This window comes from Nicotiana attenuata, chromosome 1, assembly GCF_001879085.1.
Source record: "Nicotiana attenuata strain UT chromosome 1, NIATTr2, whole genome shotgun sequence".
In the NCBI taxonomy this organism is placed as follows: Eukaryota; Viridiplantae; Streptophyta; class Magnoliopsida; order Solanales; family Solanaceae; genus Nicotiana; species Nicotiana attenuata.
In genome coordinates this window covers 1,238,764-1,258,661 of record NC_031989.1, presented here as the reverse complement: position 1 = coordinate 1,258,661, position 19,898 = coordinate 1,238,764, and the positions used below count along the sequence as shown (strand labels likewise).

The window sequence follows — 19,898 nt, the reverse complement described above, 5'->3', positions numbered from 1 at the left end:
TCCTAAATTAATTCCTAATCCCATTATGGTATCACATTAACTTAATTAACTCTATTTAACAATTAACACAATTAACAAAAAAACCAAATTAAAGAAAAAATTACCAAAGTTTAACGATTAAAATTACAAGTGCAAAAAGTAACTATTTTTGTGATTTTTCAATTCTTATAAAATAACTAATTTACTACTTAATTCAAAAAATATAAAATTAAATCCTAAAATGCAAATGCAACATTTTTTATATTTTCATTAATTAAACAAAATTAACATGCACGGACAAATAACAACACTCGACAGAAAATGTCACAAAAATTCACAAAAATTACAAACACTGAAAGAAATTATTTTATTTTGAATTTATGGGAATAATTCATATAGGGCAAAAATCACGTGCTCGCAACTTTTATGCTGGAACTTGGTATTCCTTGTAAAATGGTCAATCTCATTATGGAGTGTGTAAGCACAGTTTCATACTCCCTACTGATCAATGGAGGATTAGCAACAAAGTTTCAGGCGAAAAAAGGATTAAGACAAGGTGACCCAATGTCACCTTATCTTTTTGTTTTGGCGATAGAGTACTTGAACGGATCTTTAAAGCAGCTGAAATCAAATCCAAATTTTAACTATCACCCTAAATGTGCAAAATTGGGAATAGTTCACATCTGTCTTGCTGATGACTTATTAATATGCTGTAGAGCTGATAAGGTGTCTATTGAACTTATGATGAAATAATTTGAAAAATTCTCCACAGCTTCGGGCTTACAGGCTAACATGGAAAAGAGCTCATTTTATGTGGCAGGAATATCTAATCAACACAAGCAATAAATACTGGAGAAGCTGCAGTTCACCATTGGAGAAATACCATTCAAGTACTTAGGTGTCCCTTTGTCCTTAAAAAAACTCACCATTAGTCAATGCATGCCTTTGGTTGATAGAATTGCAGGAAGGGTCAAATGCTGGACAGCCAGATTTTTATCATATGCAGGGAGAGTCCAACTAATCAAAAGTGTATTGTTTGAAATGCAAACATTCTGGGCACAAGTCTTCATGATTCCAAAAAAAGTACATGATCTGGTTACAGGGATATGCAGGAACTTTCTATGGCATGGAAGTAATGAAGGAAAGAAAGCTCCTATAGCATGGGATACAATTTGCAAGCCAAGAGCAGCAGGAGGACTGAACATTATAAACTTCTCTATGTGGAATAGAGCAGCAATAGGGAAACTGTTATGGGCAATTGCACAGAAGAAAGACAAGTTATGGGTTATGTGGATACATAATCACTATATAAAGAAGAAAGAGATTGAAAACATGGAAACTCCTAAACAGGCTAGCTGGGTGGTAAGAAAAATATTTGAAGCCAGAAAATGGCTAACCACTGGAATACAAGAGCTGGAACTATATGTTGTACATGGGAAGTATACCATCAGCACAGCTTATCATTCCTTCATACCACAATATCCAAAAGTTACTTGGAAGACATTATACTTGACACAAAGTATGATCCCTAGGCATCAGTTCATTCTGTGGATGGCACTGCATCGGAGACTAGCAACTGTGGATAGGCTGATCAAATGGGGAATACCAGTACCTGCAGAATGTGTTCTATGTATGACAGACGAAGAGGAAACTCATGATCACTTGTTCTTTGAATGCTCATATACAAAGTTCATATGAAAGCAGATTTTGAGGTTGTTTGGAATTGATCGACAAGTAGGTAGATGGCAGGAAGAGATTGAATAGATAGCTACAAAAACAAAGAGCAGGAATACAAAATGGAAGATTCTTGGCAATGCCTTTGCAGCAACAATATATCACACATGGATGGAAAGGAACTTACAAAGGTTTCAACAGACAAGAAAACAAAGTAGGGATAGAGTTAAAGAAATTGTATTGCATTTACACATTAAAGGAAATAGATACTGTAAATGGAGAGTTGTCTTAGATAGGATAAATAGATCTCCATGTTAGTATAGAGTTTAAGTTCCAGATGTGGAACTTAAGTGATAAAAAGATAGGCTATTTTTGTAAGACCCGTCTCTAGAGTCCAATGAGCGGGTGGATGTACATATTTACACTTGGTTAAATAAAAGTTTTCAGTTTAACCAAAAAATAAATAAAAATTAATTACCAAAAAATATATATAACAAAAAAGTTATTCAATGACTATACAACTCTCTTTAATTTAATAGATATTTTATTCATTCAAATTCAAATAATATTTTGAGAACAATAGGATAGAATTTAAAATAAAAAAAAATATTTCAAGAGTAATAAAATATAAATCTTCTAAGTAGTAGACAAAAATAGTAGTAGACAAAAATATTAAACAAAGTAATATGCTAATAAAAAATTCTATTAACAATGTAAAAATACTAAACAATGGATAGTAGAATAAAGAAAAATATAGAACAAAAAAAGTTATTCAATGACTATATAAGTCCCTTTAATTTAATAGAGAATTTATTATTGGGCATATCATATTGACAAATAAGATGACAATTGAAATCTATTAAAGCAATATGATCTAACATGTTCAAATAACTTCGATCACAATCTAATTTAATTTAATTAATATTTTTTAATATTAACTGCGCATTGTACGGGTACGGCTACTAGTGCTATCTTAAACAAGAAAAAAAGAGAAAAACCACTGGCCGAAGCGCCAAAAAATAAAAATAAAATAAACAGAAACTATTGAAGGCACTGCTGGGGCGAGTTTCCCTCCAAACAAACGCAGGCAACCCGAGAAACGCGAATCGGGGTCGACCCGATTGAATTAGGGAAGAGAGAAAGAGCAGTTTGAAAAAGGAGGGAAGCAAAGAGTGTACAAACGGCCATGGCGAACCTCTCGAGTTTAGTCCACGAACTTCGAGAAGCAGCTTCATCATCTACACCTTCAAACATCCGAAACGACGACGCTTTAGAGGTCCGATTTCGCGCCGTACTTCCCAATCTTCTCAATGCCTATGTCGTTCCTTCTTCTTCAGGTCTCAATTTATTTCTGGAATCTTCTTTTGTAACGCTGTATATCTATGAACATTAAGTTAGTTGATTCCTTTTTTTTTTGTGGTTTTTATTTTAGCGATAGAGAGAGAGGTTTTTGCTGTGCTAAAGCTTATAACACACACAGCGAAGAACTTTCCTGGAGTTTATTACCATGGCAAGGCTAGTGCCGTGCTTCCGGTGATAGCGCGCATTTTGCCATTTTTAGCTGAACCTACTTTCCGGTAAGTTACTTTGAAACATTATATATTTTTCATAGTCGAGCAATTGCTTCGGTGAACCTGTGTTAGGACTTTAGATGTTAAGTTTGAGTCGTGGCTATAACCCTCTGTTTGAAATCAGCTGCACCAGCCTTGGTTGGCTGTTACCTGGCAATTGTGCTAGTGGTGGGTATGAATTAGTGACGGTGTGCGCAAGCTGGTCTAGACATCACTAATAATTAAAAGCTTACTTGAGTTTGTTAGTCTTACTTGTGATAAACTCTTATTATCTGTTGGTAAGGAACACGTAGCTTCTTTGCTCATTGGAATTTGAACCCTAAATAAGAGCACATTTGTGTTTTCTTGCATATTTCAAGATTCTGAAGAGATAAGGAGTTAGAAGTGAAGTTTTATTTAGAGTCACCTCAGATTCTTTCCATGTAGTTAAGAGTACAACTAACCATCATTTTGATTTTTCCAACACTAGACACGGAAATAACTATTATTGAGAAAAAAGCTTACTTGAATCTGTTAGTCTTGCCTTGCGGTAAGCTCTTTAATTATCTGTTGCTAAGAAACACGTAAGTGTGCTGTTAGCCTCTTTGCTCAGTAGAATTTCGACCCTTGATGAGAGAGCCTATTTGCATTTTTTTGCATGTGTCAAGATACTGAAGTGATAAGGAGTTAGAATTGAAGTTTTATGAGAGTTACCTAAGATTAATTCCATGTATTTAAGAGTAACAGCTAACGACCATTCTGATTTTCCAGCTCTAGACACGGAGTGGTTATTGAAACAATCGGAGCCCTGTTATCCATTCTTCGTACAGGAGATCGAGATGCTTATCGGCAATTCTTTATGGACACGATATCGGTGGTTGAAGGTACACATTGGAAATAGTTTTCATTCCAGTAGATCCACAAATTGATATGGATTGGTGGTAAATACTCAACCAAAAATTTCACTGTGACTAGAGTCAGCAAATTGCTAAAGTTGTGCCTTTGGGAGATAAACTATCCTCAGGTACATTAAGATTATTACGATCAGGTCAAAGGGAGCTCAAAGAAACATCAATGCAAAGAATGACTGTTGAGGATTGCCAGATAACATGGGAAGAGATAATTAGAAACAATGTTTTGACTTTGTCCTAGATAGAGTTAAATGGAAACAAACAATAGATATCTGTAACTAGCCAGTGACTGTTTGGCTAAATGATTTTTGTTTTATTTGGCTTCTATCCTAATCGTAGTTAAGATTGAGATGTGTGCTTGGAGGTTTCTGGATTATGACTATGCTCTAACTGTCATGGACATTTTCCCTGAATTTTACTTGCACAACGAATATGGTGATGTTATGCTTATCTTCATTGAGCTTGAGCTACGTAGTTTTTCCTAACTTCTATTGAGAAAATCAAACAATCTAGTAGACAACTTTCCTGCTCATTCGATTGCTTACCAGAAAACCTGACTTGTTTTTTCTTCATATAGATCTTCTTAGTGTTGCTTCACTATGTGATAAGCCAAGCGCTACAGAATCAAGGAGAGTACTTTTGAAGTGTTTCAGTGAGTCATTCTGTGGAGGTTGGAGCGACCATGATACAACGATATTAAGTGATCTCCCCTTGTGTTGTAAGCCTTCCGACGGCAATGGCATTCTGATTAATGTCAAAGGCAAAGAAAGGTGGCAGCCTTTTGCTTCTTCTTCCATCAAGATTCTCTGTAAATGTTTAACTGAAGGAACCCTATATGTTGAAGGACTCCTTGAGACCTCATCTGTTTTATCTGCATGTACCCTTCTGTGTTATGGAGATGCTGATGTGCACATGGTTGGTACTTTTATAGCAAGCTATCTTCATAAATTTATAGTTATTCATAGCTTGAGGTCCTTTATGCTCTGTTGTTTTACTTTATTAATCCGATGTTTTCCTTGTCAAAATTTCAATCAAGGCATGTTTTGACTTTCTAAGAATCATTGGAGCAGCTATGAATCATGAAATCATTCCTGTTGAGAGATTGATTCAATTGATTACGACCATATTATGCGGAGATGAGGATGGGCTTCCAGTCTTCAGGTAAAGTTGCTTAACTTTTGACTTTGGAGTTCTGATGCTGCAGGGGAAAAAGGACCCCGGCCTCCTCTAATTCTTGTGTAACATTGCTATTCCTCTCCTCTGCATTTGGCTTAGTGAGTATGGATACTAGCAGAAATGTAGTAAACATGCCATTTATATAGAAAAATAAAAAGTAAAGAATGGGTCAATGTGACTTTCTTCTCTGCTTAGCAGAAATGCAAAATACTTTTGTGTATTCTCTTTTCCTTTAAATCCGGGGATATTTACTATTTGTTTTGCCAGTTTGTGGACTTAAATATATGAGAAAGATCCATAGTGTTTTTTGATCTAGGTTGAGGTTCTTATCCTGACCACACCCTTTAGCAATCACATAGCAACTTCGTGGCAACTTCTTCTAGAAATGGTTCATAACAAGGTTTTTTCCCCTCATTTTTTCCCTTCCTATTCTGGTAGAGGCTGGGAGCTATTCAATTTTAGAGAGTGGTGTAGGACAGCTCTATGCAGGTTACATAGATTTTGCTATATGCAGCTAATATGAGCAGTACATTGGAATGCAATTCCTACCTGTATTTCTTGGAATATCTGGCAGGAGAGGAATAACAGATGCTTTAATGATAGGAGAGGAAGCATATTTCATGTTAAATCTAGATGTTTGAAGAGTCTATACTTATGTTGTAGGAACTGCAGTGTATCTGATATGCACTCTATGATAGATCTGTTGTATTCCTTAAATATATAGAAGGAAACTTCTCAGTTTGTACTCTTTCTGGTATCTTCTTGGTACTCATTAATGAAATCTTTTACGTTTTTCATAAAAAAAAAGACTAGGGAAGGACAGCTACTGTGACCCTCCTCACGACTGCCTTGCCATCTAAATAAAATATTTTGCTGGAATAAACAATGTTATTTTTTCTTCTTTTTAATACATTCCATCGTAATTATACAAGAGAAGGGAAATGCAACTTAACAATTCTTTTCTGACTTCAATTCTTTACTGCCTTTTTTGTTGTCGGAACTTGCCTTAGTTGAGACCTGAGAGGCCTTGAAAATAATGATAAAGTAAGGGGTTCTTTTACTCTATTTAGTGCTTTGTGGAGCCACGTGGCTAGTTGCAAGCCCAAGTTTTCTCAAGCTTAAATTACTCGATGTGTAATAATCTTGCTTTTGGACCACCTATTATATCTCTTGCTATGTAAACTTTGAAGTATCTTGTTGTAACACTTGCTATCTGGTTGTAATTGGTTTGCAAGTGAGGTGAGGTTTCTTAAATTTCATTCCGTGCATCTGCCATGGCCTTGGATATATACTCTATCTTAATATGAACTTTAAATTTTTTAATCTAAAGTCCCATTTGCTCTGTTTATTCTGAATTTTTCCATGTTTGATTGTTTAATTTGCTTCTGCACATAATGCCTTCTTTCGCTGCAGCAATACAACTTATGATTCGTCCATTGGTGGATGCCTTCATGTATTATACTCCAGTTGTCCCGATGACATTGTTAGATCGACATGTGTGGATTTAGTGAATATCTTTCCCCGTTCGTTGCTTAAAACAAGAAGTCTTGAGCTGAAGGTGCTCTGATTTTTCGTCATTCTTCCTTCTTTTTAAGCAACCTGAATGAATTTGATTTTTGCCCTTTGATTTAATTGTTCTAATATTTGTAAACTTGTTTCAGGATGCTTTATGTCTTGCCTATACTCGTATTGCAAAGACTTGCCCCCCTCATATCTGGAGGCCTGAATCTCTAATACATTTGCTTTACTCACCCACACCTATCATGCCTTTAATCGAGTGTTTTCAAGTGGCTTTATCTAGGCTTTTTCCTGGTCTTACTGGGGGTAAAAGCGTTAATAATGATGAAACAGGTTTATCTGCTGTGCATGAAAGTCCAAGGGCTGCAGAGAAGAGACCAGGAGAAGACTTGGAGATTTCAAATGCCAAACATCAGAAAATCGATGATGAAAATCGATGTTCCAGTATCAAATATGACAATGTGATTAAGCTTAGCTATGGATTTGGCTCTTTGGGGGAGAAACAGTATGCTGATCATATGCGTAGCTCATTGACTCTGTTTATTAAACTTCTAATGCCTCCAAGTCAGGAATCCAGTACTTTGGGCCCAGAAGTTGCATTGACAGCTCTTAGTACACTCTGTATTATTTTCTGCAGATATCCTCAAATGGACCTTTCAATTCAAATATTCCATCAGATGTATGAATGGGTCCCTTGGGTGTGTGAACAGGTTGGTTGTCAGTTATGCATGTCATTTAAGTTATGAACTTTTTCGCCCCCATAATGTGGTCATTGTCATGCAGGCAAACCAGAAATTTCCATTCCCTATTGATTTACATTTCTTTCTGGAAGCGATTCACAACCTATTGATCATAGCAGGTAAATTGTAGATATATGCTAATTCATTCTGCACTTTCAGTGACTTTTCCTTACTAATAATCTATCAGGAAAAAAAATATTCATTGCTTGTAAAAACAAGGTCATTTGAGTGAAGTAATAAGAGTTCCCACATATTTTTGTTACTCTATGTATATGTGTGTCAATCATTCTTCCTAATTGGCTATTTTGATTGATGTGGTTCTGTGCTGGTATGCAAATTCTGGCAAATTGCAATGACTTATCATTTTTTGACTTGCTTGCTCTTTCGATGCTGATACTTATTAAAGACCACATGTCAATTAAACATGTGTGAATTTGTTGGGTATTAAGGCAGCAGCATATTTTGTACTAATTCTGAAGCTTCTGCCAGAAGAAATCTTACTGCTTAGTCGCTTCATAGAAAAACAAATATTACTGCTTAGTCCAAATACTAAAATGATATTCATCCTTGTGAAGCAACTACAGCCGGGAATAAGTTCTTAATTCAGTTTCTGACGTCTTGGTACTTTACAGATAAGTGTTATCAATTTAGTATTTGATAAATCTCTCCCATTTCTTCTTCTTGCTCTGTTCCGTTTATTTGAACTAGCCAGCAATAGTATGCATATCAACATAACTGGTCGCTCTGGTATTATCAACATAACTGGGGACACCTTTGTGTTTTCAATGTGAATTGTAGCTGAAATTTACTTACTTTGTTTCATAGCAATAAGAGTAATTTGAATTTCATTTGGTCATTTATGACATCCTCAAAGGTGGTGTATCTGTCAGTCAATGAAAAGATAAGTATCAACCTTCCATTAACTGCTTTCTTTCTTTGTTTTTTTGTCTTTCCTTTTTAATACGCAAAATCTATTTAGGATCCGTTCCCACTGAGAGTAAATATTTCAAGACCAAGGGTGGCAACTCAGCTCTTATGCAGTCATTGCTAAGGCTACCATGGACCAGATCTCAATCTTCTGATACCCACTCATTGTCGGAGGCAAAGATCATTTCTCTGCGTGTGCTGTCTAAAATGGGGCCTGTATTGCAAGGTGGAAATGATCTCGATCTATTGGACTTGGGACTCCATGATACCGCCGAGGATGTTAGAATCGAAGCTGTCATTTCGATGCCTGTGATATTAATGTGGTCTGGTTTTGGTTTACTGAATCACATGTTCAAGAGGCTGGAGTAAGTGAGAAAAAGCTCCGTATTTATGTTTTAATGTGTATTTGTATGAACAAGACTGGTCTATATAACAGTGAGGTTTTTAGCTGCTGTATGTTTTATATTGTCACGTGGTTTTGTGCTTATCTGCTCATATATAATTAAACATACGAGCTTGTGCATATGGATGTGCAGAATTAAGTTGGAGTAATTTCATTAATTTTCTGCGTCTCTGTGTCTATAATGTCAAGCAATCAACCAGATCAATAATGTATTAGCTATTTCTTATATTGGTTTGCAGGATCCTGGAAAAAGAGGCGGATGGACGAATTAACAAAGTAATCCCGGGGTGTCTTGGTTATTTGGCATGCCTTTATGCGTCCTGTACAACTGGCGTACTAACGGAATGCCAATGCAAATTTTACTTGCCAAAGGATAATATAAGACTAAATATGACAATGGATGACCTTGCGGGAGGATTTTGGTGTTCAAAGTGTGACAGAAATGGAGGACCTGTGAACCCATCAAATTCAACTGTGTTGTGTCCTCCTTACTTACAGAAGAAAGAATCTACTAGAGATCATGATTATGTTTATTTACAATCCATCTTCTTCCGTCTTCTTTTTGATGAATCATCAGAAGATGTTCAGTTAGCTTGTGTACGTGTGGTTCAGAGGATACTCCTCCATGGAACTGAAAGTATTCTGATTAAAACAAGATTTGAATGGTTAAAATGTGTTGATTTCCTACTCATTCACAGGAAAAGGGCCATTCGAGAATCCTTTTCTAAACAGATTGGTTTCTTCATTGAGGAACCTATTCTGAATTGTTTGTTCTTGGATGAGGGGGACCACGAGGCTGCGAGCAAATCAAAAGAACGAAAGTTCATTGACAAAATAAAACACGCTTTGGAAACAGCGGATGATCCCCTGGTTTTTGCAACTCTTCTAGAAGCTACAGCTGAGATTATGAAGGCGGTTGATGTGCAGAGTCAGTCCTTTATGTTCTCTCTTATTTTATTGATTGATCAGCTTGATAATCCCCACGTGACAGTTAGAATAATTGCGTCAAGGTTGATAGTAAGGTCTTGCTACTTTCATCTTAAAGGAGGATTTGAATTAATTCTTTCTCGTTTTCTTCATATTCGAAATGAATTTTTCGATTACCTGTCTATAAGGCTTGCTAGCCGACCAAAAATGGTTGAAGAGTTTGCGGGAGCTATTCTTGGTATTGATACTGAAGAACTTGTGCAGAGAATGGTTCCTGTCGTCCTCCCAAAGTTGGTCGTTACTCAGCAGGATAATGATCAAGCAATTTTCACCCTATATGAGCTCGCCAAGTGCTTAAATACAGATATGGTGCAACTAATTGTTAATTGGCTACCTAAAGTTCTTGCTTATGCTCTTCATCGAGCTGATGGGCAAGAATTGCTCTCTGTTCTTCAGTTCTACCATGAGCAGACTGGTTCCAACAAACAAGAAATTTTTGCTGCTGCACTCCCTGCTCTTTTAGACGAACTTGTATGCTTCACAGATGAAGATGAGTCAAATGAGATAAGTAAAAGGTAATACAACTTCAGAAAGCACAAAGAAGATTGCATTATTGAGTTTGTTAAAGCGTGGATTCTAATTTCTTCTTTCATTTCTGAGGTGAGGGTTGGATAATTCTGAACTTTTACCTTTTTCTAGTGGGTTATTCTTTCTGGTGATCGAATCACAAATTGATAGTATCTAAAGCAGGTAGAGGTCCAAGTTTCTAGTATTACTATGATGGTGCCACCAGTTATTCGTTAATGTTCCATTCTGCCTGGCCCATAAAAAGGAATTGAGTTGCATATGAGGGATTATGTTGGAGATGGATTTACACCTCCGCTTCCTAACAACTTCTTCCTCTGTTGGTTTGGGGTTTTGGTTTGGGTTGTGGGGGGGNAGCTTTACATTGTAATAATGATGTTGCTAATTTCACAGGTTAATCAAGGTGCCTCAGGTGATAAAGCAAGTTGCTGGGATTCTAAGTGGTGACCAAGATATCCCTGCATTTTTAAGGAATCATTTTGTTGGTCTCCTAAACAGCATTGATAGGAAAATGCTGCATGCTGAAGATGTATCACTGCAAAGACAAGCTATCAAGCGAATTGAGATGCTGATAAATATGATGGGTTCCCATCTTAGCACTTATGTACCAAAACTTATGGTTCTTCTCATGCAGGCTATTAATAAAGAATCACTTCAGGGTGATGGTCTTTCTGTCTTACATTTTTTCATCAAGCAGATAGCGCAGATATCACCATCTAGCACGAAGCACGTGATTTCTCAAGTTTTTGCAGCTCTGGTTCCCTTCCTGGAGAGAGAAAGTGAAAGTTCCTCCTCTCATTTGAATAAAATTGTGGAGATCTTGGAAGAACTCGTACTTCAGAATAGAGCTATTCTAAAGGAACACATTGGGGAGTTTCCTCCTTTGCCTAGTATTCCTGCTTTAGATAGGGTGAACAGAATGATAAGCGCAGCACGTGGAATGATGACCTTGAAGGATCAGTTGCGGGATATTATTGATGGTTTGAATCATGAAAATTTGAATGTCAGGTATATGGTTGCATCTGAGTTGAGTAAATTGCTCAACCTTAGGAGGGAGGATATCATGGCTTTAATTACTAAGGTAGGAGATGCAAACATGGATGTAATGAGTGCATTGATAACATCTCTGCTTAGAGGATGTGCAGAACAATCAAGGACGATGGTTGGTCAGCGGCTGAAGTTGATATGTGCAGATTGTCTTGGAGCACTTGGTGCAATAGATCCTTCAAAAGTCAAGGGATTTTCAAGCATGCGTTTCCAAATTGCGTGTTCAGATGATGATTTAATTTTTGAGTTGATTCATAAGCATCTGGCCCGGGCCTTCAGGGCTGCTCCTGACACCATTATCCAAGATTCTGCAGCGTTGGCGATTCAGGAACTTCTAAAGATAGCAGGCTGTGAGGCATCTCTTGATGACAATGTGGTCGCTTCTACTTCACAGACAAGAGGCAATCGACCCGTAAAGTTGCTTGCATCTGTGGTGGATGGTAATTGCACTGAAATGCAGGAAAGGGGTCAGAGATTGTGGAATCGTTTCTCTAGTTATGTGAAGGAGATAATAGCCCCTTGCTTAACCTCCAGATTTCAGCTGCCAAGTATGTCTGATTCAGCATCTTCTGGTCCAATCTATCGCCCTTCAATGTCATTTAGAAGATGGATATTTTTCTGGATCAAGAAACTGACTGCACATGCAACAGGTTCTCGAGCAAGTATTTTCAATGCCTGTCGTGGTATAGTCCGCCATGATATGCAAATAGCAATGTATCTTCTTCCATATTTGGTCCTTAATGCAGTATGTGATGGTACTGAAGAGGCACGCTGTGGCATAACAGAGGAAATTTTATCTGTTCTCAATGCTGCTGCATCAGAGAATAGCACTGATGTTAATGGTATAAGTTCAGGGCACAACGAAGTTTGCATTCAAGCTGTATTTACTCTTCTTGATAATCTTGGTCAATGGGTGGATGACGTACAACAGGAACTTTCACTTTCCCAGTCTATTCAAACTTCCAGTTTGAGGCAACAAGCTCCCAAGTCGAAGCAGAAGGCCATCAATCTGTCAAGTGATTCTGACCAGGTGCTTATTCAGTGCAAACATGTCTCAGAACTATTGGCTGCAATTCCTAAAGTGACTCTTGCAAGGTCATCTTTCAGATGCCAAGCTTATGCCAGGTCCCTTTTGTACTTTGAATCTCATGTGCGGGAGAAGTCGGGATCGTTTAATCCTGCCTCTGAGAAGAGTGGCCTTTTTGAGGATGAAGATATCTCATTCCTGATGGAAATATACAGTGGGTTGGACGAGCCAGATGGCTTATGTGGTTTTGCTTCCTTACGCAAGTCAAAGAGCTTGCAAGATCATCTATTGACAAATAAGAAGGCAGGAAACTGGGCAGAAGTATTGACTTCTTGTGAGCAGGCTTTGCAGATGGAACCAACTTCTGTCCAGAGGCATTCAGATGTTGTTAACTGCTTACTAAATATGTGCCATTTGCAGGCCACGGTCACCCATGTAGATGGATTAATATCTAGAATACCTAAATACAAGAAAACTTGGTGTATGCAAGGTGTTCAGGCTGCATGGAGGCTTGGAAGGTGGGACTTAATGGATGAATATCTTAATGAGGCTGATGAAGAAGGTTTAGTATGTAGTAGTTCTGAGAGTAATGCTTTATTTGACATGGATGTCGCTAAGATTCTTCAAGCAATAATGAAGAGAGATCAGTTCTCCATTGCTAAGAAAATTACTTTGTCGAAACAAGCTCTGATTGCTCCTTTGGCTGCTGCAGGCATGGATTCTTATGCGAGAGCTTACCCCTTTGTTGTCAAGCTTCACATGCTGCGGGAATTAGAGGATTATAGCTCTCTTCTTGGTGGTGAGTCTTTCTTAGAAAAATCATTCCCTCTATATGACTCAAATTTCTCAAAACTAATAGAAAGCTGGGAAAATCGTCTCAAACTCACACAACCATCTCTCTGGGCTAGGGAACCACTCTTGGCTTTTCGGAGATTAGTTTTTGGTGCAAGTGGTCTTCATGCTCAAGTTGGGGAGTGCTGGATTCAATATGCAAAGCTCTGTCGTTCTGCTGGTCATTACGAGACAGCAAGTCGAGCAATTCTAGAAGCCAAGGCCTCAGGTGCACCTAATGTTCACATGGAAAAGGCTAAGCTTCTGTGGAGCACCAGAAGAGCTGATGGTGCCATTGCTGAGCTCCAACAGACCCTTCTGAATATGCCTGTTGAGGTTGTAGGCTCTGCAGCAATATCATCAATCACTAGCCTCTCATTGGTTCCATTGAACCCACAGCCTCTACGTTGTGGCACCCAGTCTTCTAACGAGAATAGAGGTGTAGCCAAAACTCTCCTACTCTATTCAAGGTGGATACATTACACTGGTCAAAAGCAGAAGGAAGATGTGATCAGTCTGTACTCTAGGGTGAAGGAATTACAGCCCAAGTGGGAAAAAGGATACTTTTACTTGGCAAAATACTGTGATGAACTACTTGTTGATGCCCGAAAACGGCAGGAGGATAAGGAGCCGTGTTCCAAAGCAGTCCCAGCAAAGTCGGCTCTGGTAGCTGCCACAAATCTGAACACTGAGAAAAGTTGGTTGTCATATCTTCCCGATGTGCTCTTATTTTATGCAAAGGGTCTTCACAGGGGCCATAGGAATCTTTTCCAAGCCCTTCCTAGATTGTTAACACTGTGGTTCGATTTTGGGAGCGTTTATCATATAAGCAGATCAGCAGCCAATAAAGAAATGAAAACAATCCATGGGAAGGTGGTGTAAAACACATGCTTTCCTTTTTTGGTGTGATGCTGATTTCTTTGGATTTTCATAACTTTTCTTCTTTTGTAGGTTTTGAGCATCATGCGAGGATGTTTAAACGATTTTCCAACATATCAGTGGCTAACTGTTCTGCCTCAACTGGTTTCCAGAATATGCCATCAAAATGAAGAAATTGTTCGGTTGGTGAAATACATAATAACAAGTGTTCTCCAGATATACCCTCAGCAAGCCCTTTGGATGATGGCAGCTGTTACAAAATCTACGGTTCCCTCAAGGAGGGAGGCTGCTGCAGAGATTATAAATGCTGCAAGAAGAAAATCCAATGAAGCAGGTGTTAGTTCTTTGTTTGCACAGTTTGCTATGCTCATTGATCACCTAATTAAGCTATGTTTCCATCCTGGTCAAACAAAGGCAAGAACAATCAATATTGCGACTGAATTCAGTGCTTTGAAGCGGATGATGCCAGTAGAAATCATAATGCCAACCCAACTGTCCCTTACTGTTAACCTACCTACATATGATGTGAATACATCTGAGTCCATTACATCTGAAATCTTCTATTCAGCAGACCTTCCTACAATCTCAGGAATTTCAGATGAGGCTGATGTTCTTTCCTCGCTTCAGAGGCCAAAGAAAGTAAGGCACTTCTTGATGCTTTTACATTTTTCTCCGAAGATTTTTTTCCTTCTATTTTGTTTAACCTGATGTGAAGTCCGCCAGACTGGAAAGAAAGGAATCTAAGATGCTTTGAAAGCAAAGTAGAGAGCATAAAAAGGGCAACCCGATGCACAAAGTATTTCGCGTTTACGCAGGGTCCAGGAAAGGGCCGCACCCAAGGGGTGTGATGTAGGCAGCTTACCCTAACGCAAGCATTAGTGGTTGATTCCACGGCTCGAACGTACATAAGTTAAAATACAAATGTCTCTCTGTTATGGCCTTTCGGTGTGATGTGGTGAATGTAAATGAAGTAGACGAATGTTGGCATTTCTTAGTCATTTTACATTGTAAAGAAGGCAATCACTACCGTAAGCACTACCTCGGTGCTGCTTTTTTTCTTTTCCATTAATAGAATCTTCACTTACCAATCAAAATAAAAGTCTGGGGCTTCTTTAATGTTCTACTGATAGCTTCACCCTCGCCTAGTAATTCTTCTTCCTTCCTCTTTAGTTATATAGCTAAGTTAGTATAGATACCAAATGTTTAACTAAGTGTGATGCTCTATTAAGTTCATACACCAAAGCTGTTGCTTAGGACAAATAGGGATACAGAAGCTATACGATGGATGACTGCTTGAAAAGATGGTTTTGCACAGCAGATTATTTTCTTTGATAAAAGGTAAGGAGCTAATAAAGTCTAACAGTTGACAATACCATTTATAACTTCTTTGTCAAGTGTCCCACATTGATTGAGAGATGGGTTGCTTGTCTCCTTATATGGTCTTGGGCAATCCTCATGTCATAAGCTAGCTTTTAGGGCTAAGTAAGGCCCAAGGTCCATTTCTTCACATGGTACTAGAACCAGGCCCATCCCTATTATCGTGTCTCCCAATATTGGTCCCCCATTTTATGTTGTCCATGCTCCGGTTGGTAGGCCTGGGCGTACGAGGGGTGTTCGGTGTCTCATATTGGTTGAGGGATGGGTGGTTTGTCTCCTTATATGGTCTTGAGAAATCCTCATCTTATGAGCTAGCTTTTGGGATTGAGCTAGGCCCAAAGTCCATTTCTTTACACTCATTTAAGCCAGAAAGCAGAAACTGGAAACAGATATACTTAACTTGATGCACTGGTTTTCTGCTTCCTTCAGAGCGGTTGCTATTTCTCTCCGTAGCACCCAGAGTATGCCTAATGGGATTGTGCAGAACATATATTATGATTAGGTGGATCTTCTTGCAATGGCTCATTATAATATGTCCTTCATATTTGAGCAAATCCTCAATTTCCTTTTTTTTTTTTTTTGTTTTGCAGATTATTCTTTTGGGAAGTGATGGAATTGAGCGGCCATTCCTTTGCAAACCCAAGGATGATCTCAGGAAAGATGCACGTATGATGGAATTCAATGCTATGGTCAACCGTCTTCTATCCAAGTGCTCTGAGAGTCGTAGGAGGAAGCTTTATATTCGCACATTTGCAGTGATACCACTGACAGAAGATTGTGGTATGGTTGAGTGGGTTCCTCATACCCGTGGGCTTCGACAAATACTCCAAGACATTTACATAAGCGGTGGCAAATTTGATAGACAGAAAACAAATTCTCAAATTAAGCATATTTATGATCGGTGCCTGGGTAAAATGCCAGAAGATGAAATGCTAAAGAACGAAATCCTTCCAATGTTCCCTCCAGCTTTCCATAAATGGTTCTTGAACACATTTTCTGAACCAGCTGCTTGGTTCAGGGCTCGGGTTGCATATGCTCATACTACTGCTGTTTGGTCAATGGTTGGGCATATAGTGGGCCTTGGAGATAGGCATGGAGAAAACATCCTCTTTGATTCAACCACTGGTGACTGTGTTCATGTTGATTTCAGCTGCTTATTTGACAAAGGTTTGCAGTTAGAGAAACCAGAACTGGTTCCTTTCAGGCTAACACAGGTAAGAAGAAAAGAACAAAGATCTTTTGATGTATTAGCATTAGAAAAGAGTTTGAAATTTATCTTGGTAATCAGGTCAGAACTGAATTTTGTGGGGAAATTCTCGTTTTGTGACTTACTCGTTACATTGACCTCATGCAGAACATGGTTGATGGCTTGGGCATTACTGGTTATGAAGGAATCTTCCTAAGGGTTTGCGAGATCATACTTTCTGTATTACGGGAACATAGAGAGACGCTAATGAGTGTCCTTGAAACTTTCATCCATGATCCTCTGGTAGAATGGACCAAATCTCATAAATCTAGTGGAGTGGAGGTCCAAAACCCTCATGCACAGGTTGGAGCTTTTATCTTGTCCTTAATATATGTGCTACAGTTTCAGTTTTACTTTTGTCTCTGATGACTGAAATCAATGAGTTTGATAGACAACAATTTCTTGTGGTGATGCCTTCGCAAGATTGTTATATATTTATAGTTACTACAAGAAATAACTGGGTTGAGTGCATGATTTGCATTAGTTGTCTTAAGCACAGGGATTCTTTCTACTAGTTACTCTAATTGTACTTTACAAAATATTTTGACATAACTGCTAAATGGCTTTACTTGATATTTACAGCGAGCAATCAGTAACATAGAAGCACGGTTGCAAGGAATTGTAGTTGGTGTGGGAGCTGCACCATCGTTGCCTCTTGCTGTGGAAGGGCAAGCTCGTCGCCTGATTGCTGAAGCTGTTTCACATAAAAATCTTGGCAAAATGTATATATGGTGGATGCCGTGGTTTTAAACCTCTATGGTGCCCATTAATTGCAATATGTTTATCTCTGTCTCTCTGAATTCTGCAAAGTTGATTGTGATCTTCAGCAGTAAGGCATCTATGGGAGATACAGTCTGTAAGTACATGCTCTGCCCTTGCAAATGTTCTATATAATACTCTTGATGTCCTTGTGAATCATTCGATGATCGTGGGTGTGCATGAAATGATACAGGGTGTAAAAGGATTTTGGAGGCACCTCATGTGGTTCTTATTAGTACCTTTCTGCTGCTAGTTTTCACAAATCTGCTTGGGAATTTTGAGACTGCCTAATCCTGATTATGTGACTTTTGTTTGCACCTAATAATTGGCCCTACTGATTGGTTTTGGCAGCTTTAAAGGAAAGTTGAGTTTTTCTACTCCCTAGTGTCTGAAAGCCAATGATTCATTCAGTCATAAGAACAAGAAATCTAAAGAGTTTATCAGTTGATATATTCTAAGAGTTTATCAGTTGATATGTTCTACTTTCAGGTTCTCATTCAGTCACCTTTTTCAACAATGACTTTTCGGCACATGGAAGTTTGATAAAGAAAATATCTAGTTGTGGAAAAGAATCTAACTCGTTATGAAATCCAAATATTTCAGTTATTTGAGGAGGAACTAGTAGTAGTCCTGCAAGAAGTGCTTGGCAATTTGCATATTTCGTTTTTATGCATTTGACCTAGTATAGCTTTATTATAGTTCTTAATCTGCAATTAATGGATATAAGGTGCATTAACTTTTGTGTGTGTGTGTGTGTGTGGGAACCAAAAGACAGCAGTCACATAGTTACATTATTATTACACAGTAATAATCGACAAATGGAATTACAGTAGTCAATATTTGCATAATTACAATCAACATATCTTGGTGATTCTTCATTCATCTACCTAGTAGTGCAGGTATATGTAATTGATTTAGGACAGGGCTGATTATCACAAAAATCTCAGTCATTTTATCGTGGCTTAACTTTCTGGATAATATATGAGAAACTAGTTGGAGTGGTTTTCACCCTTATTGCACTGGATATCTTGCATACACTTTTGAAAGCTTATATCTTTTTCTGCTGATGGATCTCGCCTTTCGTGCACAAATGAGAAAATAATGGCTGACAGGTTGTAATACACTTTCAATACGCAGTATGACTTTATTATTGCTAGGAGACCCTCCAGTCTGCCTTGGAATATGCTTGCTTGCACTGAGTAGGTTTTCCAAGCACCTGCAGAAATTTTGGTTGATTGGCTGGGTAAGAGCAATCCATTTGCAACTTGGTTTTGCCGCTGTCTTTGTTTTACTCGTGAATACTCCATGTATACTAGGATCTCAATGACTTTGGTTTGCTTATAAAGCCATCAAGAGAAAAGACTCTTGTATGCTTCTTACAGATTTGCTTGATATCTTGCAAATTCCTCTGATTTGCTTCTTATCTACAGTATTGCAGTTTGATTTGTTTCAGTCGGATTTACAATTGCTGAAGATGATGTCCGCATGGAACCCCAATGTTCATATGATAACCAAAATATTAGATTGCTTGAATAGCTCTTGAAGAGTGATTGTTCAGCAAAAATGCTGATGGTTCAGTGGCTGAAGATGATTATTCCACACAAGTTACATACTTCTCCTAAGCTGTCTCATTGACTATGACGACAAAATGCAGATGAGGGAGGGGTATTAAGGAACTGGCGAGGATTAATGAAAAGAATTTGAAGCCAACCTGTTTTCCAATTTGGCATGGATGTAAGACCTGGGACGATGAGTCAGCCATGGGGTGATTCGAATCTTAGCCCCAGCCGTCAGCCCCACATTAGTAGAGGAAAGCCCTCAGAAACAGTTACGCCTGAACGTAATTGTGCATAGTATTGAGGTTATATATTCCAATGCGGTGGCTTGAATGAAATCTGTGTTGAAAATTGAAATGAAGGTCTTGCAAAAAGTTTGTTTCTTAATCCTTATGACCTTGAGCCACATACATCTCTATTTATTTTTCTTGCCTTTGAGGGTGAATTCTGTTTCTTTTGATCCCTGTAACTAATGAGCCTGTCTATCTTTATTTAATCACTCCATCTTTTATGTATCCTTAAGTTTGAATTCTTAGAAGAAAGTGAGGCTGATACTTACTGATTCGATTCAGTATATTTCACTTCATGTAAAATATAAACCTTAAAATTTTCAAAACCTCCCCTCCCCTCTAATTGGTCGTCAAGCCTATCCATATTGTAAGGATGGATGTACTGGTGAAACGCAAAATCCTTTCGCAAATGTTAGTTTTTAAAGATGTATGCTATTGAAACACAAACATCCAATCTGAATTGAATCGACGAATGATATGAATCAATGTTTTAAAA

At 38.1% G+C, this 19,898-nt stretch overlaps 1 protein-coding gene across 5 annotated transcripts; it reads left to right on the top strand.

Moving 5' to 3' along the window:
• LOC109230426 (serine/threonine-protein kinase ATR) lies at positions 2,721-19,698 on the top strand. Of its 5 annotated transcripts, XM_019398545.1 has the most exons (18): positions 2,721-2,990; positions 3,086-3,230; positions 3,975-4,087; positions 4,692-5,029; positions 5,151-5,275; positions 6,704-6,848; positions 6,952-7,518; positions 7,592-7,667; positions 8,528-8,840; positions 9,118-10,380; positions 10,784-13,026; positions 13,177-14,168; positions 14,247-14,813; positions 16,142-16,765; positions 16,906-17,100; positions 17,380-17,653; positions 18,694-18,799; positions 18,987-19,697. In XM_019398545.1, exons 1-16 carry the CDS (start codon positions 2,840-2,842, stop codon positions 17,545-17,547), a joined length of 8,025 nt encoding a protein of 2,674 aa, XP_019254090.1. In that variant the 5' UTR covers positions 2,721-2,839; the 3' UTR covers positions 17,548-17,653; positions 18,694-18,799; positions 18,987-19,697. The 5 variants fall into 5 exon arrangements, with proteins under 5 accessions (XP_019254090.1, XP_019252495.1, XP_019251727.1 ...); XM_019396950.1 differs by having other exon boundaries at positions 10,784-14,168; positions 19,010-19,698; XM_019396182.1 differs by having other exon boundaries at positions 10,784-14,168.

Bases quoted from the DNA above. Each gene is read 5' to 3' on its own strand.
- LOC109230426 (XM_019397447.1), top strand. From the start codon at position 2,840: ATGGCGAACCTCTCGAGTTTAGTCCACGAACTTCGAGAAGCAGCTTCA. The intron at 5,030-5,150 runs GTTGGTACTTTT...ATTTCAATCAAG, and splicing joins GAGATGCTGATGTGCACATG to GCATGTTTTGACTTTCTAAG. The intron at 5,276-6,703 runs GTAAAGTTGCTT...CTTTCGCTGCAG, and splicing joins GATGGGCTTCCAGTCTTCAG to CAATACAACTTATGATTCGT.